At 45.2% G+C, this 26,134-nt stretch overlaps 1 protein-coding gene across 1 annotated transcript in view; it reads right to left on the bottom strand.

The window, feature by feature from the left end:
- Positions 1–25,718, bottom strand: part of LOC134965502 (uncharacterized) — a 96,839-nt gene extending 71,121 nt beyond the window's left edge. Inside the window, exons 1-3 of the mRNA XM_063941901.1 lie at positions 25,655–25,718; positions 24,818–24,855; positions 8,476–8,541 (exon numbers count right to left, since the gene is read on the bottom strand). Coding sequence (XP_063797971.1) covers positions 8,476–8,541; positions 24,818–24,855; positions 25,655–25,703 — 153 coding nt within the window. The 5' untranslated portion in view covers positions 25,704–25,718. The remainder of the gene's footprint in view (positions 1–8,475; positions 8,542–24,817; positions 24,856–25,654) is intronic.
- Between the last annotated feature and the right edge of the window lie 416 nt (positions 25,719–26,134).

The following is a 26,134-nucleotide window of genomic DNA, read 5'->3' as shown; positions in this document are numbered from 1 at the left end:
TGTGTGTGTGTGTGTGTGTGTGTGTGCTGGAGCAGTTCAGTGTAACCCTGTGTGTTGGAGCAGTGCAGTGTAACCCTGTGTGTATGTGTGTTGGAGCAGTGCAGTGTAACTGTGTGTGTGTGTGTGTGTGTGTGTGTGTGTGTGTGTGTATGTGTGTGTGCATGTGTTGGAGCAGTGCAGTGTATCCCTGTGTGTATGTGTGCTGGAGCAGTGCAGTGTAACCCTGTGTGTATGTTCGTTGGAGCAGTGCAGTGTAACCCTGTGTGTACGTGTGTTGGAGCAGTGCAGTGTAACCCTGTGTGTGTGTGCATGTGTTGGAGCAGTGCAGTGTAACCCTGTGTGTGTACTGGAGCAGTGCAGTGTAACCCGGTGTTGTGTGTGTATGCTGTAGTACCCGGGGTGGGTACTTCATTTGTATGTATGTATAGGAGGGGTGTATTTAATCACAGTATATTGGGGTATGTGTATATACAGGGGCACGTATATATGTTTATTTTGGTAGTATGTGTATATTCAGGGGCTGTGTAGATATGTACCGTACTGTGTATTATTGATAGTGTGTACATGTATGGGAGGATATATTTCTGTATAACGGGGAGGTGGAGGGGGGTGTTGGGAGGGGGGCGCCAAATGACTGTCTTGCCCCGGGTGACAGAAACCCTAGTTTCGGCCCTGGGGATATGAGGATTTCTTTGATCCATTAAAAGATACCATTATGAGACTGTACTTACATGATTTAATGTGAGTGGGGTACGCACCTTTATTCGAACCTAGATTTGGAGACATACTTACCTGTGTTAGTCGTGATACATATAAGGGTGTGAAAGTTATCTTGTCTATTAAAGATACCTTTATATGATTATACTTACCTGATATAGTGTGAATGGGGTACGCTCCGCTTTCTGTGCGCAGTGTTGGTAGATATGAATATTTGTTATAACTGGACTACACATTGTGTTATTTTTTATGTTCGCCTTCTATGAGCTTCGGTGAATCTCTCCATCAAGACCATAAAGAACCCAAGTCTACTGAATCCCTCATCGAATCAACTGTGGAAGAGATTTTATCATCTGACCCCATATCTAAGGGATGTATTATTATATCCATATTTTACTATATAAATTGTTGTTAGTTTAGCGCCCTGGACACAGAAAAGTATCTATTTTTTGGTATGCTATTTATTTAAATAAATAATAAGAATTTACTTACCGATAATTCTATTTCTCGTAGTCCGTAGTGGATGCTGGGAACTCCGTAAGGACCATGGAGAATAGCGGCTCCGCAGGAGACTGGGCACATCTAAAGAAAGCTTTAGGACTATCTGGTGTGCACTGGCTCCTCCCCCTATGACCCTCCTCCAAGCCTCAGTTAGGATACTGTGCCCGGACGAGCGTACACAATAAGGAAGGATTTTGAATCCCGGGTAAGACTCATACCAGCCACACCAATCACACCGTATAACTTGTGATCTGAACCCAGTTAACAGTATGATAACCGATGAGCCTCTAGAAAAGATGGCTCACTACAACAATAACGCGATTTAGTTAACAATAACTATGTACAAGTATTGCAGACAATCCGCACTTGGGATGGGCGCCCAGCATCCACTACGGACTACGAGAAATAGAATTATCGGTAAGTAAATTCTTATTTTCTCTGACGTCCTAGTGGATGCTGGGAACTCCGTAAGGACCATGGGGATTATACCAAAGCTCCCAAACGGGCGGGAGAGTGCGGATGACTCTGCAGCACCGAATGAGAGAACTCCAGGTCCTCCTCAGCCAGGGTATCAAATTTGTAGAAATTAGCAAACGTGTTTGCCCCTGACCAAGTAGCTGCTCGGCAAAGTTGTAAAGCCGAGACCCCTCGGGCAGCCGCCCAAGATGAGCCCACCTTCCTTGTGGAATGGGCTTTTACAGATTTTGGTTGTGGCAGGCCTGCCACAGAATGTGCAAGCTGAATTGTACTACAAATCCAACGAGCAATAGTCTGCTTAAAAGCAGGAGCACCCAGCTTGTTGGGTGCATACAGGATAAACAGCGAGTCAGATTTTCTGACTCCAGCCGTCCTGGAAACATATATTTTCAGGGCCCTGACTACGTCCAGCAACTTGGAGTCCTTCAAGTCCCTAGTAGCCGCAGGTACCACAATTGGTTGGTTCACATGAAAAACTGCTACCACCTTAGGAAGGAATTGGGAACGAGTCCTCAATTCCGCCTTATCCATATAAAATACAGATAAGAGCTTTTGACAAAGCCGCCAATTCTGATACACGCCTGGCCGACGCCAAGGCCCACAGCATGAACACTTTCCACGTGAGGTATTATAGCTCCACGGATTTAAGTGGCTCAACTCAATGCGACTTCAGGAAATCCAACACTACGTTGAGATCCCACGGTGCCACTGGAGGCACAAACGGGGGCTGACTATGCAGCACTCCCTTAACAAAAATCTGAACTTCAGGCAGTGAAGCCAGTTTTATTTTTGGAAGAAAATCGATAGAGCCGAAATCAGGACCTTAATGGAACCCAATTTTAGGCCCATAGTCACCTCTGACTTGTAGGAAGTGCAGAAATTGACCTAGCTGAAATTCCTCCTTTGGGGCCTTACTGGCCTCACAGCACGCAACATATTTCCGCCATATGCGGTGATAATGGTTTGCGTTCACTTCTTTCCCAGCTTTAAATAGCGTAGGGATAACTTCCTCCAGAATGCCTTTTTCCTTCAGGATCCGGCGTTCAACCGCCATGCCGTCAAATGCAGCCGCGGTAAGTCTTGGAACAGACAGGACCCCTGCTGCAGCAGGTCCTGTCTGAGCTGCAGAGGCCATGGGTCCTCTGAGATCATTTCTTGGAGTTCTGGGTACCAAGCTCTTCTTCGCCCCCCGGAACAATGAGTATAGTTTTTATTCCTCTCCTTCTTAGTATTCTCATTACCCTGGGTATGAGAGGCAGAGAAGGGAACACATACACCGACTGGTACACCCACGGTGTTACCAGAGCGTCCACAGCTATCGCCTGAGGGTCCCTTGACCTGGCGCAATATCTTTGTAGCTTTTTGTTGAGGCGGGACGCCCTCCTGTCCACCTGTGGCCTTTCCCCACGGTGTACAATCATTTGGAAAACTTCTGGATGAAGTCCCCACTCTCCCGGGTGGAGGTTATATCTGCTGAGAAAGTCTGCTTCTCAGTTGTCCACTCCAGGAATGAACACTGCTGACAGTGCTAACACATGATTTTCCGCCCATCGGCGAATCCTTGTGGCTTCTGTCATCGCCATCCTGCTCCTTGTGCCGCCCTGTCGGTTTACATGAGCGACCGCCGTGATGTTGTCTGACTGGATCAGCACCGGCCGGTGTTGAAGCAGGGGGTCTAGCCTGACTTAGGGCATTGTAAATGGCCCATAGTTCCAGAACATTTATGTGTAGGGAAGTCTCCTGACTTTTCCATAGGCCTTGGAAGTTTCTTCCCTGTGTGACTGCCCCCCAGCCTATGAGCACTCTGCAGTCACCACCACAGCGACACCCTGGCCCTTGGAGACAGGGTTATCTGCCGATGCATCTGAGGATGCGACCCGGACCACTTGTCCAACAGATCCCTTGCATGGGAATTGACGAATGGAAATTCTTCGTAAGAAGCTACCATCTTTTCCAAGGCTCGCGTGCATTGATGCACCGATACCTGTATTTGTATTAGGAGGTCTCCGTCTAGAGACGCCAACTCCTTGGACTTCTCCTCCGGGAGAAAACCATTTTAACCTGTTCTGTGTCCAGAACCATATCCAGGAACAGTAGACGCGTCGTAGGAACCAGCTGCGACTTTGGAATATTCAGAATCCAGCCGTGCTGTTGTAGCACTTCCCGAGATAGTGCTACTCCGACGAACAACTGCTCCCTGGACCTCGCCTTTATAAGGAGATCGTCCAAGTACGGGATAAGTACTTCGGCCATTACCTTGGTAAATACCCTCAGTGCCGGGGACAGACCAACGGCAACGTCTGGAATTGGTAATGACAATCCTGTACCACAATTTTGAGGTACACCTGGTGAAGAGGGTAAATAGGGACATGCAGGTAAGTATCCTTGATGTCCAGTGATACCCTGAAATTTTCCAGGCTTGCAATAATCGCCCTGAGCGATTCCATTTTGAACTTGAACCTTCGTATATAAGTGTTCAAGGATTTCAATTTTAGAATGGGTCTCACCGAACCGTCTGGTTTCGGTACCACAACATTTTGGAATAGTAACCCTGGCCTTGTTGAAGGAGGGGTACCTTGATTTCACCTGCTGGAAGTACAGCTTGTGAATTTCCGCCAGTACTACCTTTCCGAGGGCAGCAGGCAAGGCTGATGTGAAGGCAACGGCGAGGGGGAGTCGTCTCGAACTCCAGCCTGTATCCCTGTGATACTACTTGCAGAACCTAGGGATCCACCTGTGAGCAAGCCCACTGGTCCCTGCAGTTCCCGAGACGCGCCCCCACCGCACCTGTCTCCACCTGTGGAGCCCCAGCGTCATGCGGTGGACTCAGAGGAAGCGAGGGAAGAGATTTGATCCTGGGAACTGGCTGACTGGTGCAGCTTTTTCCTTCTTCCCTTGTCTCTGTGTAGAAAGGAAGCGCCTTTGACCCGCTTGCTTTTCTGAAGCCGAAAGGACTGTACCTGAAAATACGGTGCTTTCTTAGGCTTTTGTGAGGAAACCTGAGGTAAAAATTTTTCTTCCCAGCTGTTGCTGTGGATACGAGGTCCCAGAGACCATCCCCAAACAATTCCTCACCCTTATAAGGCAGAATCTCCATGTGCCTTTTAAATGCAGCATCACCTGTCCACTGCCAGGTTTCTAATACCCTCCTGGCAGAATGGAGATTGCATTAATTTTGGATGCCAGCCGGCAAATATCCCTCTGTGCATCCTTTATATATATGACAACGTCTTAAATATGCTCAATGTTAGTAAAACATTATCCCTGTCTTAGCTATTATCTGACAGGGTATCAGACCACGCTGCAGCAGCACTATTTATGCTGAGGTAATAGCAGGCTTCAGTGTATAACCTGAGTGTGTAATTACAGACTTCAGGATCGCCTCCTGCTTTTTATCAGCAGGTTCCTTCAAGGTGACCGTATCCTAAGACGGCAGTGCCACCTTTTGACAAACGTGTGAGCGCCTTATCCACCCCAAGGGATATCTCCCAACGTGACCTATCCTCTGGCGGGAAAGGGTACGCCATCAGTAACTTTTTAGAAATCACCAGTTTCTTATCGGGGGAAACCACGCTTCTTTACACACTTCATTCATTCATCTGATGGGGGAACAAAAACACTGGCTGCTTTTTCTCCCCAAAAATAAAACCATTTTTATGTGGTACTTGGGTTCATGTCAGAAAATGCGTAACACATTTTTAATTGCCGAAATCATGTAACAGATGTTCCTAGTGGTTTGTGTATATGTCTCAACCTCGTCGACACTGGAGTCAGACTCCGTGTCGACATCTGTGTCTGCCATCTGAGGTAACGGGCGTTGTTTGAGCCCCTGATGGCCTTTGAGACGCCTGGGCAGGCGCGGACTGAGCAGCCGGCTGTCCCACAGCTGTTACGTCATCCAGCCTTTTATGTAAGGAGTTGACACTGTCGGTTAATATCTTCCACCTATCCATCCACTCTGGTGTCGGCCCCACAGGGGGCGACATCCCATTTATCGGCCTCCGCTCCACCTCCACGTATCCAACATGTCGACACAGCCGTACCGACACACAGCACACACACAGGGAATGCTCTGATAGAGGACAGGACCCCACTAGCCCTTTGGGGAGACAGAGGGAGAGTATGCCAGCATACACCAGAGCGCTATATATATATACAGGGATAACCTTATATAAGTGTTTTTTCCCTTTATAGCTGCTGTATTGTTATACTGCGCCTAATTAGTGCCCCCCTCTCTTTTTTAACCCCTGTCTGTAGTGTAGTAACTGCAGGGGAGAGCCAGGGAGCTTCCCTCCAACGGAGCTGTGAGAGAAAATGGCGCCAGTGTGCTGAGGAGATAGGCTCCGCCCCCCTTTCGGCGGCCTTTTCTCCCGTTTTTCTGTGGAATCTGGCAGGGGTTAAAATTCATCCATATAGCCCTGGGGGCTATATGTGATGTATTTTCGCCAGCCAAGGTGTTTATATTGCTGCTCAGGGCGCCCCCCCCTAGCGCCCTGCACCCTCAGTGACCGGAGTGTGAAGTGTGCTGAGGAGCAATGGCGCACAGCTGCAGTGCTGTGCGCTACCTTGGTGAAGACAGGATGTCTTCTGCCGCCGATTTTTCCGGACCTCTTCTCACTTCTGGCTCTGTAAGGGGGCCGGCGGCGCGGCTCTGGGACCGAGCTCCGAGGCTGGGCCTGTGATCGGTCCCTCTGGAGCTAATGGTGTCCAGTAGCCTAAGAAGCCCAATCCACTCTGCACGCAGGTGAGTTCGCTTCTTCTCCCCTTAGTCCCTCGATGCAGTGAGCCTGTTGCCAGCAGGTCTCACTGAAAATAAAAAACCTAAACTAAAACTTTCACTAAGAAGCTCAGGAGAGCCCCTAGTGTGCACCTTTCTCGTTCGGGCACAAAAATCTAACTGAGGCTTGGAGGAGGGTCATAGGGGGAGGAGCCAGTGCACACCAGATAGTCCTAAAGCTTTCTTTAGATGTGCCCAGTCTCCTGCGGAGCCGCTATTCCCCATGGTCCTTACGGAGTTCCCAGCATCCACTAGGACGTCAGAGAAATGGTGACATTTATTCTGATGTTTTTAGTGTACGGGCAGCTTCGAGGCAAGTAGATGAGTTCACCAACCTTCCTTTTTTTGACACTGCACAGTTGTGTCCATCAGTCACATTATACCACACAATAGTAACCCTTAAACAAGACAGGTAGAGCCCCTTATAGACATTTCACCAGGTAGTACCCCATTTATACATGTTACCCCAGAAAGAGCCCCTTTTATATACATTATGCTAGGTAGAGCCCCTTACACATGTTGCCCCAGGCAGAGCTCCTTACATATGTTGTGCCAGGTAGAGCCCCTTATGCACATTACACCAGGTAAAGCCCCTTATACATATTGCACCAAGTAGAGACCATTATACATGTTGTGCCAGATAGGGACTATTAAACACGTTACACCAGGTATAGCCCCTTATACACGTTGTGCAGGGTAGAGACCCTTATACACATTGCGTCAGGCAGAGCTCCTTATACATGTTATGCCAGGTAGAGCCCCTTACACATGTTATGCCAGGAAAGCACCTTATACACATTGTGCCAGGTGCAGACCTTTATACATATTGCACCAGGTAGAGACTCTTATACACATTGCACCAGGTAGAGCCTCTTAAAAACATTGAACCAGGTAGAGCCCCTTATACACATTATGCCATGTATAGCCTTTTATACACATTGCGCCAGGTAGCCTCTTATACAAATTGCACCATGTAGCCCCTTATACACATTACACCAGGTAGAGCCCCTTATACACATTGCACCAGGTAGCCCCTTATACACATTGCGCACACACACACACACACACACACACACACACACACACACACACGCCGACCATTCTATTTATACAATTGCTTCCCCTTGTCCCAGTCCTATACTAAAGTATTCCAAGGGTAAATGTGGCCTTTTCTATTCTATGGTTGAATGTAAAAATTATAAAATTGGGCAGTTTATGTGTTACTGCATGTTGTGAAATTAATGACAGGAAATGGAGCGCACTCCAATTTGCCATATGTGACTCCACCCCCACCACTGCTATTTCTCCTTGCCCAGTTTCCTCGTTTGTTGCTGCTGCACCACACAGTCTAGTCCATAGAGTATATGGCCTTGCAAGTACATACTGTATCACACAAATCTCATTCCCTGAGTCTACTGCCTTATGCTTCTGACACCCCCCCCTCCTCCTCATATGTCTGTTCCAGTCTCACCCTTATTTTAACTAGTTTTTTATGTGTATACCTCTGCTCCCACCAGGTGTCTCTGCACCAACTAACATGTATACCTCTGCCTACTAGTCACTTTCTTTAGCCCTCTTTGTCCCAATATTTCATCTGTCTCCCCCTCCTTTCTGTTCCCCATCCTTCTACTAAAGGCAGACCCGGTCAATTAGTGTGGCCTGTGCTGTGCACTCCAGTGGCCTCATGCCGGGGGTTTGAGAAAGGGGGTTTGGCACTGGGGGGGCTGCCTTTTTGTCAGTCCTGGGCCTCACAATTTCTGATGGCAGCCCTGGCTACAAGCAGCCAAGTGGGGTGAATAGAGCCTCCACTGGGTGTTGGAGAGCTATAACTGTGTTCTCAGATGAAAATCATTTATTTGCTGCTAGTAATAACTGGATGACTTTGTGTATCTATAGAAAATCTAGGAACATGATTGTGTAACTACTGTAAGTAAATTTTCAACGAGCTGGCAGATGCAATTCACATGTAATAATGGGAAGCACTTAATAAAAATAAAACATACCTTTATTTTTTGATAACCGGCAATAATATGAACATAAGCCTGAGCCCCAGCGTCTGCTTCAGCTTTCTGAAATACAATAAAATGTAATGGTAAGCTTATGTAATATATATCCACAGAGACTGCACACAGTGGATTTTTGCAGCTTGGCGTACACATGGGATCGCACACTTACACAGCGAGTTTACACACCCCCTGGAGGCGGTGACTATCTGAACGCAGGACAGCAAAGTCTGCAGCCCAACGATCAGGTCTGTATTACCCCCTATATACACATAAATTGGGGGGTGGGGGGGCAGTGACTCTCCTGCAGCCAGTAGTAAGTCTGGTGCACTCCAAAGACCAACACAGCTGTGAAGGTATAGATACAGTATGATAAGCATGGCGGCAATCAAATAAATGAGAAGACTGTTGTCAGGGTGCTTATGTTGTCATAACATTGATACATTGGTTTCATTAGTCACTGCTTCCTGTCCCTTTTTAATTTGAGCTAGTCAAGGGTGGATCTAAGAAACAGTTAAAAAATGCAAAGACAGGAAGGCGCACATTGGGCCTAATGCAAATTTGATTGCAAAACAACATTTTCCTCTAGTGGGCAAAACCATACGCAGTGCAGGTGGAGCAGATATAACGTGTGCAGAAAGAGGTAGATTTGGGTGTGGTGTGTTCAAACTGAAATCTACAGTAAATTGCAGTGTAAAAATAAAGCAGCCAGTATATACTCTGCACAGAAACAATATAACCCACCTAAATCTAACTTTCTATGCACCTGTTATATCTACCCCACCTGCAGTGCTCATGGTTTTGCCCATTAAAGGAAAATGTTATTTTGCAAGCAACCTTGAATTAGGCCCATAATGTAGTAAATAAAACACCACTTAATGGTAAATATGAATAGGTATTAGAGATGAGCGGGTTCGGTTCCTCGGAATCCGAACCCGCCCGAACTTCATGTTTTTTTTCTCGGGTCCGAGCGACTCGGATCTTCCCGCCTTGCTCGGTTAACCCGAGCACGCCCGAACGTCATCATGACGCTGTCGGATTCTCGCGAGACTCGGATTCTATATAAGGAGCCGCGCGTCGCCGCCATTTTCACACGTGCATTGAGATTGATAGGGAGATGACGTGGCTGGCGTCCTCTCCATTTAGATTAGAAGAGAGAGAGTGAGATTGATTTGAGACAGAGACACTTGATTTACTGGAGCTTAGGAGTACTGTAGAGAGTGCAGAGTTTAGTAGTGACTGACCACAGTGACCACCAGACAGTGCAGTTTTATTTAATATAATCCGTTCTCTGCCTGAAAAAAACGATACACAGTGACTCAGTCACATACCATATCTGTGTGCACTGCTCAGCCCAGTGTGCTGCATCATCTATGTATATATCTGACTGTGCTCACACAGCTTATAATTGTGGGGGAGACTGGGGAGCAGTGCCAGTTATAGGTTATAGCAGGAGCCAGGAGTACATATTATTAAAATTAAACAGTGCACACTTTTGCTGCAGGAGTGCCACTGCCAGTGTGACTGACCAGTGACCTGACCACACTGACCACCAGTATAGTTAGTAGTATACTATATTGTGATTGCCTGAAAAAGTTAAACACTCGTCGTGTGACTTGTGTGGTGTTTTTTTTTTTATTCTATAAAAAACTCATTCTGCTGACAGACAGTGTCCAGCAGGTCCGTCATTATATAATATATACCTGTCCGGCTGCAGTAGTGATATATATATTTTTTATATCATTATTTATCATCCAGTCGCAGCAGACACAGTACGGTAGTTCACGGCTGTAGCTACCTCTGTGTCGGCACTCGGCAGTCCATCCATAATTGTATACCACCTACCCGTGGTTTTTTTTTCTTTCTTCTTTATACATACATACTACATCTCTTTATCAACCAGTCTATATTAGCAGCAGACACAGTACAGTACGGTAGTCCACGGCTGTAGCTACCTCTGTGTCGGCACTCGGCAGTCCGTCCATAATTGTATACCCCCTACCCGTGGTTTTTTTTTCTTTCTTCTTTATACATACATACTACATCTCTTTATCAACCAGTCTATATTAGCAGCAGACACAGTACAGTAGTCCACGGCTGTAGCTACCTCTGTGTCGGCACTCGGCAGTCCATCCATAATTGTATACCACCTACCCGTGGTTTTTTTTTCTTTCTTCTTTATACATACATACTACATCTCTTTATCAACCAGTCTATATTAGCAGCAGACACAGTACAGTACGGTAGTCCACGGCTGTAGCTACCTCTGTGTCGGCACTCGGCAGTCCGTCCATAATTGTATACCACCTACCCGTGGTTTTTTTTTCTTTCTTCTTTATACATACATACTGCATCTCTTTATCAACCAGTCTATATTAGCAGCAGACACAGTACAGTAGTCCACGGCTGTAGCTACCTCTGTGTCGGCACTCGGCAGTCCATCCATAATTGTATACCACCTACCCGTGGTTTTTTTTTCTTTCTTCTTTATACATACATACTACATCTCTTTATCAACCAGTCTATATTAGCAGCAGACACAGTACAGTACGGTAGTCCACGGCTGTAGCTACCTCTGTGTCGGCACTCGGCAGTCCGTCCATAATTGCATACCACCTACCCGTGGTTTTTTTTTTTTCTTCTTTATACATACATACTACATCTCTTTATCAACCAGTCTATATTAGCAGCAGACACAGTACAGTAGTCCACGGCTGTAGCTACCTCTGTGTCGGCACTCGGCAGTCCATCCATAATTGTATACCACCTACCCGTGTTTTTTTTTTCTTTCTTCTTTATACATACTACATCTCATTATCAACCAGTCTATATTAGCAGCAGACACAGTACGGTAGTCCACGGCTGTAGCTACCTCTGTGTCGGCACTCGGCAGTCCGTCCATAATTGTATACCACCTACCCGTGGTTTTTTTTTCTTTCTTCTTTATACATACTACATCTCATTATCAACCAGTCTATATTAGCAGCAGACACAGTACGGTAGTCCACGGCTGTAGCTACCTCTGTGTCGGCACTCGGCAGTCCATCCATAATTGTATACCACCTACCCGTGGTTTTTTTTTCTTTCTTCTTTATACATACTACATCTCATTATCATCCAGTCTATATTAGCAGCAGACACAGTACAGTACGGTAGTCCACGGCTGTAGCTACCTCTGTGTCGGCACTCGGCAGTCCGTCCATAATTGTATACCACCTACCCGTGGTTTTTTTTTTCTTTCTTCTTTATACATACTACATCTCATTATCAACCAGTCTATATTAGCAGCAGACACAGTACGGTAGTCCACGGCTGTAGCTACCTCTGTGTCGGCACTCGGCAGTCCATCCATAATTGTATACCACCTACCCGTGGTTTTTTTTTCTTTCTTCTTTATACATACATACTACATCTCTTTATCAACCAGTCTATATTAGCAGCAGACACAGTACAGTAGTCCACGGCTGTAGCTACCTCTGTGTCGGCACTCGGCAGTCCATCCATAATTGTATACCACCTACCCGTGGTTTTTTTTTCTTTCTTCTTTATACATACATACTACATCTCATTATCACCCAGTCTATATTAGCAGCAGACACAGTACAGTACAATAGTCCACGGCTGTAGCTACCTCTGTGTTGGCACTCGGCAGTCCATCCATAATTGTATACTAGTATCCATCCATCTCCATTGTTTACCTGAGGTGCCTTTTAGTTGTGCCTATTAAAATATGGAGAACAAAAATGTTGAGGTTCCAAAATTAGGGAAAGATCAAGATCCACTTCCACCTCGTGCTGAAGCTGCTGCCACTAGTCATGGCCGAGACGATGAAATGCCAGCAACGTCGTCTGCCAAGGCCGATGCCCAATGTCATAGTACAGAGCATGTCAAATCCAAAACACCAAATATCAGTAAAAAAAGGACTCCAAAACCTAAAATAAAATTGTCGGAGGAGAAGCGTAAACTTGCCAATATGCCATTTACCACACGGAGTGGCAAGGAACGGCTGAGGCCCTGGCCTATGTTCATGGCTAGTGGTTCAGCTTCACATGAGGATGGAAGCACTCAGCCTCTCGCTAGAAAACTGAAAAGACTCAAGCTGGCAAAAGCACCGCAAAGAACTGTGCGTTCTTCGAAATCCCAAATCCACAAGGAGAGTCCAATTGTGTCGGTTGCGATGCCTGACCTTCCCAACACTGGACGTGAAGAGCATGCGCCTTCCACCATTTGCACGCCCCCTGCAAGTGCTGGAAGGAGCACCCGCAGTCCAGTTCCTGATAGTCAGATTGAAGATGTCAGTGTTGAAGTACACCAGGATGAGGAGGATATGGGTGTTGCTGGCGCTGGGGAGGAAATTGACCAGGAGGATTCAGATGGTGAGGTGGTTTGTTTAAGTCAGGCACCCGGGGAGACACCTGTTGTCCGTGGGAGGAATATGGCCGTTGACATGCCAGGTGAAAATACAAAAAAAATCAGCTCTTCGGTGTGGAAGTATTTCACCAGAAATGCGGACAACATTTGTCAAGCCGTGTGTTCCCTTTGTCAAGCTGTAATAAGTAGGGGTAAGGACGTTAACCACCTCGGAACATCCTCCCTTATACGTCACCTGCAGCGCATTCATAATAAGTCAGTGACAAGTTCAAAAACTTTGGGCGACAGCGGAAGCAGTCCACTGACCAGTAAATCCCTTCCTCTTGTAACCAAGCTCACGCAAACCACCCCACCAACTCCCTCAGTGTCAATTTCCTCCTTCCCCAGGAATGCCAATAGTCCTGCAGGCCATGTCACTGGCAATTCTGATGAGTCCTCTCCTGCCTGGGATTCCTCCGATGCATCCTTGCGTGTAACGCCTACTGCTGCTGGCGCTGCTGTTGTTGCTGCTGGGAGTCGATGGTCATCCCAGAGGGGAAGTCGTAAGCCCACTTGTACTACTTCCAGTAAGCAATTGACTGTCCAACAGTCCTTTGCGAGGAAGATGAAATATCACAGCAGTCATCCTGCTGCAAAGCGGATAACTGAGGCCTTGACAACTATGTTGGTGTTAGACGTGCGTCCGGTATCCGCCGTTAGTTCACAGGGAACTAGACAATTTATTGAGGCAGTGTGCCCCCGTTACCAAATACCATCTAGGTTCCACTTCTGTAGGCAGGCGATACCGAGAATGTACACGGACGTCAGAAAAAGACTCACCAGTGTCCTAAAAAATGCAGTTGTACCCAATGTCCACTTAACCACGGACATGTGGACAAGTGGAGCAGGGCAGGGTCAGGACTATATGACTGTGACAGCCCACTGGGTAGATGTATGGACTCCCGCCGCAAGAACAGCAGCGGCGGCACCAGTAGCAGCATCTCGCAAACGCCAACTCTTTCCTAGGCAGGCTACGCTTTGTATCACCGCTTTCCAGAATACGCACACAGCTAAAAACCTCTTACGGCAACTGAGGAAGATCATCGCAGAATGGCTTACCCCAATTGGACTCTCCTGTGGATTTGTGGTATCGGACAACGCCAGCAATATTGTGTGTGCATTAAATATGGGCAAATTCCAGCACGTCCCATGTTTTGCACATACCTTGAATTTGGTGGTGCAGAATTTTTTAAAAAACGACAGGGGCGTGCAAGAGATGCTGTCGGTGGCCAGAAGAATTGCGGGACACTTTCGGCGTACAGGCACCACGTACAGAAGACTGGAGCACCACCAAAAACTACTGAACCTGCCCTGCCATCATCTGAAGCAAGAAGTGGTAACGAGGTGGAATTCAACCCTCTATATGCTTCAGAGGTTGGATGAGCAGCAAAAGGCCATTCAAGCCTATACAATTGAGCACGATATAGGAGGTGGAATGCACCTGTCTCAAGTGCAGTGGAGAATGATTTCAACGTTGTGCAAGGTTCTGATGCCCTTTGAACTTGCCACACGTGAAGTCAGTTCAGACACTGCCAGCCTGAGTCAGGTCATTCCCCTCATCAGGCTTTTGCAGAAGAAGCTGGAGACATTGAAGGAGGAGCTAACACGGAGCGATTCCGCTAGGCATGTGGGACTTGTGGATGGAGCCCTTAATTCGCTTAACAAGGATTCACGGGTGGTCAATCTGTTGAAATCAGAGCACTACATTTTGGCCACCGTGCTCGATCCTAGATTTAAAACCTACCTTGGATCTCTCTTTCCGGCAGACACAAGTCTGCTGGGGTTGAAAGACCTGCTGGTGAGAAAATTGTCAAGTCAAGCGGAACGCGACCTGTCAACATCTCCTACTTCACATTCTCCCGCAACTGGGGGTGCGAGGAAAAGGCTCAGAATTCCGAGCCCACCCACTGGCGGTGATGCAGGGCAGTCTGGAGCGACTGCTGATGCTGACATCTGGTCCGGACTGAAGGACCTGACAACGATTACGGACATGTCGTCTACTGTCACTGCATATGATTCTCTCAACATTGAAAGAATGGTGGAGGATTATATGAGTGACCGCATCCAAGTAGGCACGTCACACAGTCCGTACTTATACTGGCAGGAAAAAGAGGCAATTTGGAGGCCCTTGCACAAACTGGCTTTATTCTACCTAAGTTGCCCTCCCACAAGTGTGTACTCCGAAAGAGTGTTTAGTGCCGCCGCTCACCTTGTCAGCAATCGGCGTACGAGGTTACATCCAGAAAATGTGGAGAAGATGATGTTCATTAAAATGAATTATAATCAATTCCTCCGCGGAGACACTGACCAGCAGCAATTGCCTCCACAAAGTACACAGGGAGCTGAGATGGTGGATTCCAGTGGGGACGAATTGATAATCTGTGAGGAGGGGGATGTACACGGTGATATATCGGAGGATGATGATGAGGTGGACATCTTGCCTCTGTAGAGCCAGTTTGTGCAAGGAGAGATTAATTGCTTCTTTTTTTGGGGGGGTCCAAACCAACCCGTCATATCAGTCACAGTCGTGTGGCAGACCCTGTCACTGAAATGATGGGTTGGTTAAAGTGTGCATGTCCTGTTTATACAACATAAGGGTGGGTGGGAGGGCCCAAGGACAATTCCATCTTGCACCTCTTTTTTCTTTTATTTTTCTTTGCGTCATGTGCTGTTTGGGGAGGGTTTTTTGGAAGGGCCATCCTGCGTGACACTGCAGTGCCACTCCTAGATGGGCCCGGTGTTTGTGTCGGCCACTAGGGTCGCTTATCTTACTCACACAGTCAGCTACCTCATTGCGCCTCTTTTTTTCTTTGCGTCATGTGCTGTTTGGGGAGGGTTTTTTGGAAGGGCCATCCTGCGTGACACTGCAGTGCCACTCCTAGATGGGCCCGGTGTTTGTGTCGGCCACTAGGGTCGCTTATCTTACTCACACAGTCAGCTACCTCATTGCGCCTCTTTTTTTCTTTGCGTCATGTGCTGTTTGGGGAGGGTTTTTTGGAAGGGCCATCCTGCGTGACACTGCAGTGCCACTCCTAGATGGGCCCGGTGTTTGTGTCGGCCACTAGGGTCGCTTATCTTACTCACACAGTCAGCTACCTCATTGCGCCTCTTTTTTTCTTTGCGTCATGTGCTGTTTGGGGAGGGTTTTTTGGAAGGGACATCCTGCGTGACACTGCAGTGCCACTCCTAGATGGGCCCGGTGTTTGTGTCGGCCACTAGGGTCGCTTATCTTACTCACACAGCTACCTCATTGCGCCTCTTTTTTTCTTTGCGTCATGTGCTGTTTGGGGAGGGTTTTTTGGAAGGGCCATCCTGCGTGACACTGCAGTGCCACTCCTAGATGGGCCCGGTGTTTGTGTCGGCCACTAGGGTCGCTTATCTTACTCACACAGTCAGCTACCTCATTGCGCCTCTTTTTTTCTTTGTGTCATGTGCTGTTTGGGGAGGGTTTTTTGGAAGGGCCATCCTGCGTGACACTGCAGTGCCACTCCTAGATGGGCCCGGTGTTTGTGTCGGCCACTAGGGTCGCTTATCTTACTCACACAGTCAGCTACCTCATTGCGCCTCTTTTTTTCTTTGCGTCATGTGCTGTTTGGGGAGGGTTTTTTGGAAGGGACATCCTGCGTGACACTGCAGTGCCACTCCTAGATGGGCCCGGTGTTTGTGTCGGCCACTAGGGTCGCTTATCTTACTCACACAGTCAGCTACCTCATTGCGCCTCTTTTTTTCTTTGCGTCATGTGCTGTTTGGGGAGGGTTTTTTGGAAGGGCCATCCTGCGTGACACTGCAGTGCCACTCCTAGATGGGCCCGGTGTTTGTGTCGGCCACTAGGGTCGCTTATCTTACTCACACAGTCAGCTACCTCATTGCGCCTCTTTTTTTCTTTGCGTCATGTGCTGTTTGGGGAGGGTTTTTTGGAAGGGACATCCTGCGTGACACTGCAGTGCCACTCCTAGATGGGCCCGGTGTTTGTGTCGGCCACTAGGGTCGCTTATCTTACTCACACAGCTACCTCATTGCGCCTCTTTTTTTCTTTGCGTCATGTGCTGTTTGGGGAGGGTTTTTTGGAAGGGCCATCCTGCGTGACACTGCAGTGCCACTCCTAGATGGGCCCGGTGTTTGTGTCGGCCACTAGGGTCGCTTATCTTACTCACACAGTCAGCTACCTCATTGCGCCTCTTTTTTTCTTTGCGTCATGTGCTGTTTGGGGAGGGTTTTTTGGAAGGGACATCCTGCGTGACACTGCAGTGCCACTCCTAGATGGGCCCGGTGTTTGTGTCGGCCACTAGGGTCGCTTATCTTACTCACACAGCTACCTCATTGCGCCTCTTTTTTTCTTTGCGTCATGTGCTGTTTGGGGAGGGTTTTTTGGAAGGGACATCCTGCGTGACACTGCAGTGCCACTCCTAGATGGGCCCGGTGTTTGTGTCGGCCACTAGGGTCGCTTATCTTACTCACACAGCGACCTCGGTGCAAATTTTAGGACTAAAAATAATATTGTGAGGTGTGAGGTATTCAGAATAGACTGAAAATGAGTGTAAATTATGGTTTTTGAGGTTAATAATACTTTGGGATCAAAATGACCCCCAAATCTATGATTTAAGCTGTTTTTTAGGGTTTTTTGAAAAAAACACCCGAATCCAAAACACACCCGAATCCGACAAAAAAAATTTGGTGAGGTTTTGCCAAAACGCGGTCGAACCCAAAACACGGCCGCGGAACCGAACCCAAAACCAAAACACAAAACCCGAAAAATTTCCGGCGCTCATCTCTAAATTGAGCGTACTTAATAACTGGAATAATGTGCTTATCTGAATTTATGCCATTCTAAATATAAAATTCACCAAATGGTCCATAGATGATACAACTGATCAGTATATCATTACAGACCCTTATATCTAGAAATATGCTGGGCTATAAGTAAATAAGTAAACAAATTGCTGATTTAATTATAAAATATTGAGTTCTAAATTTAAGTCTGCGTGCCACGTCAGACATACATCAGGGTGGTTGCTGACCTCTGGTCTATATTCTAAACATTGCAAAAGAGATGTGAAAAATGTAAACTTAATGTTCAGCGTTTGTCTCATCAAATTTGTGATGTTTAGACTTAGGGGTCTATTTACCTCGCCTTGGAGAGAGATAAAGTAGACAGAGATAAAGTAACAACCAACAGGCTCCTGTCATTTTTCAAACACAGCCAATAACATGGCACCTATGAGCTTTTTGGTACTGTACTTTATCTCCATCTACTTTATCTCTCTCCAAGACTTAAGTACATATACCTCTTAGTCTTCATACACAGTTTCCTCAAAACAGATGCTATATCAGGTAACATGCCTCCGGTAGCTTTTACCTTAAGGACACCTAAACCCAATGCACATAAAAAGTCAGTTTCCATCTCCGGACCGCAAAGGACAGAACAGCGGACCGGTTTATTAATCTAGAAAATAGATTCTAATTATAAATACTTAAATACTGGCAGGATACTGGCAGGGGAAGGAAGATTGCAGTCACACTGTAATGACACAGAGAGGCAAGAGCGTCCATCTTCCTTCCCTTGCAAAGCGTGCTGACGCGACGTCCCACGTGAGCGGGCTGACGCGGCATCCCACGTGAGCGGGCTCACGTGACATCTCTTGTGAGCAGGCTGACGCGCATCATGGGACTGATGGAGGCTGAGGCGCTGAGTGGATCCTGTGCACCGCACCACAGCGTGGAGGAGCCCCGACTGGACCCAGTCCCCACACCCTGGGGACTCACCCTCTCAAGAGAAAACCAAGCTACTTGGCGGCGGAGCCGGGAGGCACTTTTTAGTGCGTCTGCGGGTTGCGGCCTGCCCATCCCCACGATCGCATGCTTTGTACATAAGGGTGAGCAGTCATATTTGGAAACATATTTCGTGTCTGTATTGCATAAGAATAGATAGAAAGATACTGCGCTCCACTGTAGGGGTTTGGGACACAATTAATTCTTACACCCTGGGAGTAAAAAAGTCATCGCGTCCCAGACCCCCTACAGTGGAGCGAATCTGAATCTATTCAATCGAATCTATTGTATGTATACAAATGAAAAAGTGAAGTATCACTGGTGCAAGATGTGTAATCGCCCATTAGTGGGGAAATATCACAGCCCAGGGTTTTAATCCAAACACAATGGGACATTCACAAGAACAAATACACAAACTTCTTAGTGCAGTGTTTATTTGTTCTTGTGAATTTACCTCTTGTATGTGTGTTTTATTATAATAAATTGATTTTTATAATAAAAACACAATGGGATGAAAATCAGCAATAACATTTTGTTTTGTGTGTGAATTAAAACCCTGGGCTTTGATATTTCACCACTAATGGGTGATTACACATCTTTAAGGACTGTCCTAGTGCCAGTGATACTTCACTTTTTCATTTGTATACAAAGGGCACCCGGTGACGCTGCAGTATACATGGAGCATCCGTGAGTACGAATTACTAAGTTACTCAAACATCGTGCTGTGGATAAACATGTTTTATAAAAAGCGTAACTTTGACAGTGAAAATAGGAAGTTTCTGTCGGAGTGGACCGAACTATACTGTTTACGCTGCCTGAAAGAACTGGAGCTGTTCCACTTTGCCACATATGTAGCAAGACGGTCGCTATTATTAAAAGTGAAAATGTAAAGTGAAACTACGAAACAAATCATCAGGATTTTCATAAAAAGTTTCCTCCTGGTAGTGCAGCACGTAAAGACAAACTGCAGTCTTGTCTGTCTTCTTACAAAAATAGTATGACTATACTAGTTCGGTGCATGAGCGAACAACAAAAATCTGCAGAAGCAGCGTTACGCATATCCTGGACGCTTAGTAAGCACCAGAAGCCATTTTAGGACTCGGAGATCATAAAAGAATGTATGTTGGAAACAGTCACAGCACTTTTTGAAGAGAAGAAGGACATTCTTGTGGCTATTCAAGGCATTCCTTTGTCATCAAGAAGCAATACAAGAAGAACAGAAATTTTAGCTGCTGTCAACAAAAGCAGCATGCTCGAACTTCTACATAAGGCACCTTGTTACGCCATTGCACTTGACGAATCTTGCGACATTGTTGACAATGAACAAATGTTCATTTTTGTGCGATTTTATGACGTTGAAATTAACTATTTAGAGATGAGTTGCTAGCAATATTGCCATTTAAAGGCAAGACTCGCGGAGAAGATTTGTTCAAGACTTTTGATGAATTCATTACAAAATCAAACATAAGCTATAATAAAATTGTGTCCATTTCAACTGACGGCGCCCTGGCCATGATAGGCAAAGAAAAGGGTTTGGTAAAGAGAATCAGGGGTAAGAATGCTGGGATATTATCTTATCAGTGCATAATTCATCAGACATCCCTTTGTGGCACACTTAGTGCTACATTGAAAGACGTAATGGACACCTTGATTAAGTTGATCAATTTTATGAGGTCTCGCTCTGCTCTTCAGCACAGACAGTTCAAACAGTTCTTGTCTGAATGTGATTCGGCCTATTCCGATTTACTACAACACAACAATGTTGGCTGGCTGAGTAAAGGCCAAGTTATTGAATGATTTTGGCACATAAAAGACGAAGTGACAGCATTCCTGGAAAATTTGAATACCAAAGAAGCAAGCAAGTACATGGAGCACCTAGCCAACAAGTGCAATATGCTAGCTTTGTCTTTTCTCAAAGACATTCTCAAATAATTAAATGAGCTTAATACCGAGTTGCAAGGGAACGGAAAGTTAATATGTGATCTGATACAAAGTGTCTCTGCTTTCCGTCACAAGCTTGATATATTTGAAAAAGACATTGAAAAGCAAGAATTTATTCATTTTCCAACTACTCTTCAATTAAGAAAAAATAATTCTGAAATGGACACTGCAGTATTTTCAAGTTTTGTCTCAGATCTTAGGAAGGAATTTGCATCAAGATTCCAAGACTTTGCAGAGATAGGGAAACTGTCACATTTTATAAAAACTCCTTATGAAGTTTCTCCAGTGGGAGAATGGACTGATATAGCTGAGAAGTTGTTCGGACTTTCAAAACCTACCCTTCAAATGGAGATAATCGACATGCAAGAAGATGCTTCCTTGAAAATGTGCAAAACTGCATCCACTGAAGATTTTTGGGCTAAGCATGTTTTGGACAAGTACGCAAATTGTAAAAAACTGGCTATCAAGATAGCCACCATGTTTGGCTCCACATACATATGTGAGACCTCTTTTGCCAAGATGAATTTTCTGAAAAACAGACATCGATCAAGGTTAACAGATGCCCACCTTGAAGACACTCTGCGTATTAGTTGTTCTCCAAGAGTTCCAAACTTTAAAAAACTGTCTCAGGATCGGAAGTACAATTTCTCGCATTAAGGGAGTGATTCAGGTTGGTTTGCAAAAGCAAACTCCTTCTTTAATGTACAAAAACATGTGCACTGCAGGTGGGACTGATGTAAAATGTGCAGAGAGAGTAACATTTGGGTAGGGTGTGTTCAAACTAAAACCTAAATTGCAGTGTAAAAATAAAGCAGCCAGTATTTACCCTGCACAGAAACAAAATAACTCACCAAAATGTAACTCTCTCTGCACGTTCCATCAGCACCACCTGCAGTGCACATGGGGCCTAATTCATAATTGATCACAGAAGCAAATTTGTTAGCAGTTGGGAAAAACCATGGTGGTCATTCCGAGTTGTTCGCTCGGTAATTTTCTTCGCATCGCAGAGATTTTCCGCTAACTGCGCATGCGCAATGTTCGCACTGCGACTGCGCAAAGTAAATTTGCTATGAAGATTGGTATTTTACTAACGGCATTACGAGGTTTTTTCTTCGTTCTGGAGATCGGAGTGTGATTGACAGGAAGTGGGTGTTTCTGGGCGGAAACTGGCCGTTTTATGGGAGTGTGTGAAAAAACGCTGCCGTTTCTGGGAAAAACGCGGGAGTGGCTGGAGAAACGGAGGAGTGTCTGGGCGAACGCTGGGTGTGTTTGTGACGTCAAACCAGGAACGACAAGCACTGAACTGATCGCACTGAAGGGGTAAGTCTCAAGCTACTCAGAAACTACACAGAGAAGTCTTTTCGCAATATTGCGAATCTTTCGTTCGCAATTTTGATAAGCTAAGATTCACTCCCAGTAGGCGGCGGCTTAGCGTGTGCAATGCTGCTAAAAGCAGCTTGCGAGCGAACAACTCGGAATGAGGGCCCATGTGCACTGCAGGGAGGGGGGCAGATATAACTTGTGCAGAGATAGTTAGATTTGGGTGGGGTGTGTTCAAACTGACTGAAATCTAAATTGTAGTGTAAAAATTAAGCAGCCAGTATTTACCCTGCACAGAAACAAAATAACCCACCTAAATCTAACTCTTTTTGCAAATGTTATATCTGCCACACCTGCAGTGCACATGGTTTTGCACAACTGCTAACAATTTTACTGCTACGATCAACTCTGAATTACCCCCATGGTTTTGTCCATTAAAGAAAGAGTTTGCTTTTGCAAAGCAACCTGAATCACTGCCTAAGAGTAACATAAAGACTCGTAATGTCTAGAAAAGTTTTATTTAAGGCTTAGAATTCCTTTTAAGGAATGTAGTATATTACTTGTTTCAGCAACAAAATAAAAACTTGTTATTATTTACATTACAGATATTTGATTTTGTGTTTTTTTGGACCTCGATCAAAATAATTAGATAACATCCGGACTCCATTAAAAATTACTTGCCTACCCCTGATCTAATCCTAACAAAGTATTCTCAAAAGCTCTTCTAGCCCCTAGATCACACAATCCATACATTAATTGCTCATATGAATGGGTAAAGTTTAAAGCTTTTTATTTCATGTTAGGCTGAATAACAACTACAGAATTAAACCCATATTACCCTGAGAAGTGCTTGGAAGGGATTTGCAGGGACAGAGATTTCTTGCAAGTTCTGTCCCTGCAAGTGATGTTTAGTACATTCTTACAATGTATTCAAATATTAAATGGAGATGCTTAGTGGATATATCATATTTCTTAGGAACTACAAAGAAAGAACCACTACAGATTCAAAGACTTCATCAGGAAGACTCTTTCCCACGTCGAAAAAACCCGGTCACGTGACCGGACCAACCCGGAAGCCAGCAGCGCTGCTAGGATACCAGACAGCGGAGGAAGCCGGTGACGGAGCGTGGCGTGCGGCTGAAGCGGGCGACAGGTGAGTTCTCTGTAAGTGGTGGGAGAGGCGCAGCTAGCCGCTCTGCAGAGCGGCATCTGAATCCTTTCCCCACCGCTAGACAGGTCCACCTCTCTGACCGACCTGCACCAGGGGGGCGTCTGAACAAGGACGCACTACGGGCAGCAGGGGCAGAGAGGGGAAACCAGTCCGGAGACCCCCTTTTTTACCCCACTTATGCCACCACCATAAGCTCAGGGCATCGTGAAGGTTTTAAAGATTTTTTTACCAACATCAGCATTTGTTATTATTATTATTTTTTTCCTAAAGACTTTTCGACAGCAGATGTGCGGGACACCGCAATCTGTATTATAACCTGCATGAACTTTATAAGAGACAATATTGCCCACCCTGGGCATTAACCGTACACCTTTAGATTGGCCAGTATACAATAAATACAGTGGCTCACAACAATTAATTCGCATCATATTGTTATTTTTGTGATTTCTATATCTAAGTGCAAACTCATATTTGGGTCTGTTCATACATTATCCTTTATTACATAGCTAAACACACACACCTTAGGGGTTGAGCGCAGTTCTATTGTGGTATATCCACTAAGCTTCTCCATTTACGTATAGGTGGGTTGGAACACCCATCAGAACGAGCAGCACACCCCGGCTAGCTGTAGAATAAAGACACTCAGTCCGCAGAACCCTCCAATTTATAGTATTCAAATATTACATTGTGAATTTAGGTGAGTTGATCTCATCCCATCTGAGAGGCGGATTGGGATATATATGCCCCCCCTGTAGAAGTATACAACATTAAAAAAAGTAGGATGTACTGAAAATAAATTGCTCATAATAGAGACATTTGTACTCCAAGGTCCGTCTAGTCCAGAGGTTCTCAAACTCGGTCCTCGGGAGCCCACACAGTAACCCAGCAGGTGCACAGGTGTATTAATTACTCACTGACACATTTTAAAAGGTCCACAGGTGGAGCTAATTATTTCACTTGCGATTCTGTGAGGAGACCTGCAAAACATGCACTGTGTGGGCTCCCGAGGACCGAGTTTGAGAACCTCTGGTCTAGTCAGTTTCACATGGGGCATCTGGAAATATTTGGATATGCTGGATGAGCAGCAAAGGGTTTTTAGAAACTATTGTAAAGCATACTTGCCTACCTGACCCTCTCCATGAGGGAGAAAATGCTCTGTTCCTGGACTTTCCTGGTAATGTATGATTGCCATCACCTGTGGTGAGCTAGTTAATTGATAAGAAAGGTGTTTCACCACAGGTGATGGCAATCATACATTACCAGGAAGGTCCAGGAACAGCGCATTTTCTCCCTCATGGAGAGGGTCAGGTAGGCAAGTATGTTGTAAAGTGTTGGCAATCCTAACAGTAACTATGATCATTGTTCCCCTGTCTGCCCTTCCCCTTTAGAATGTAAGCTCTCACGAGTAGGACCCTCTTCCCTCATGTGCTTATCCTTTTCTTACTTTAATAATCCTCAAATGCCCCAAATCCTACTGTTTTCGGCCACCGTGATACCTATCTCAGTGTCATCTGCTGATGTAGTTATGCTTAGTTACCCTGTACTTGTCCTATATTGTCTTCAATTGTAAATCACTGTTTTTCTGTTTTGACTACTTGCATATGTATTCTGTAATTGGGCGCTGCGGTATCCTTGTGGCGCCATATAAATAACGGATGATAAAAATAATAATAATAATAATAATAATAACAACAAAAGAAATAACAAATGATAAAAGAAATGTATTCTTACGGTCAGCTTCCCAGTGCACGGTAACAAACCAGCAGAAGCTAGGGGGGGAAAAAGTTAAATATAAAATTTACAGACAAAATAAAAGCATTTAGCAAGGTGAAGTGAAACCAGTGGTTTAAAAGAACAACATTTTTTATTGGCCTTGAATCTGATAGAGAGTTGAGAATAAAGGTGCATACACACGGAGAGATTTTGACCATGAGATATTTTGACTGAGCGATTTCCCTTGAACTGACAGTAGGAGATTTTGACTAACTTTACCAGCGATTTTGACTAAGTGTGTAAGCGATTTTGGCTATAAGCGATTTTGGCTAACTCATTTAAACAGGGGGATGTTTTCACTTTTCCAGCGACCTAATTGAAAATGACTTGCCTGCACAGTCTATTTATAGCAGTGATAGCGACATGGCGGGGACGTGCATCGCTATTGCTGGCTGTGTACACACAGAGCGATATGCACTATCTTTCTGAGTGATTTTGACTATATAGTCTAAATCGCTCAGCCATATCGCTCCTTGTGTATGCACCCTATCTTTGTTCTCAACCTTTAGGATTGGGAGATGTTAATATATAGCTGAAATGTCTTCTCCTATTAACAGGTAAAGTGTGATTGGCAGAAATAGTGCATACATTTTGCTTTATCATTTAGGAATGCTACAAATACACAGTAAGGGTTAAATGATACATTCTTTAGCCATCACCATTGTTATACTGTTGTAATTTTACCTGCTTTGCTCAACATTTACTATAAAACCCAGTAATGCATTGTATGGTAACATGGAACTATATATACATTATACATTCACGTACAACACTATTAAACAGACCAGATCTTACCAAAGGAACAGCTGAGGCCCACGAGGAGGAAAACAATTGCAATCTTCATGGCTAATATAATTAGTGTTGAGGCTACAACTTGAATATGCAATTACACAAGCTGCAGGACAATTTATAGTGCAACATGCAGCTCTAGGGTATTGACTTTAGTGTCACTCTTAGACATTTGGCACATAATGGAAGTCATCATTACCTTCGTCATCAGCTTCTGAAACTTTATAATTATCAACACCGCTTCATCCTCCTTAAAAAAATATTTGTCAAATGTCATGCTGTCATCTATTTGTCTTTCCTATATTTGCACTGTAAATTTAAAATTACATAATAATTTCCTACTTATTATTGCACATGTGCTTTTATTTCTTCCAAATAATACAAATATTCACATCTTAAAAATGCAAATCTTTAATTTCATATAGAATAATATTATAAATGCTTTGAAGTAAATAAAAATAGCCACTAAAAGCAGAACATATACAG

This window comes from Pseudophryne corroboree, chromosome 10, assembly GCF_028390025.1.
Source record: "Pseudophryne corroboree isolate aPseCor3 chromosome 10, aPseCor3.hap2, whole genome shotgun sequence".
In the NCBI taxonomy this organism is placed as follows: domain Eukaryota; kingdom Metazoa; phylum Chordata; class Amphibia; order Anura; family Myobatrachidae; genus Pseudophryne; species Pseudophryne corroboree.
Note: the sequence above shows the minus strand (reverse complement) of the source record. Positions and strands in the feature narration are given on the sequence as shown.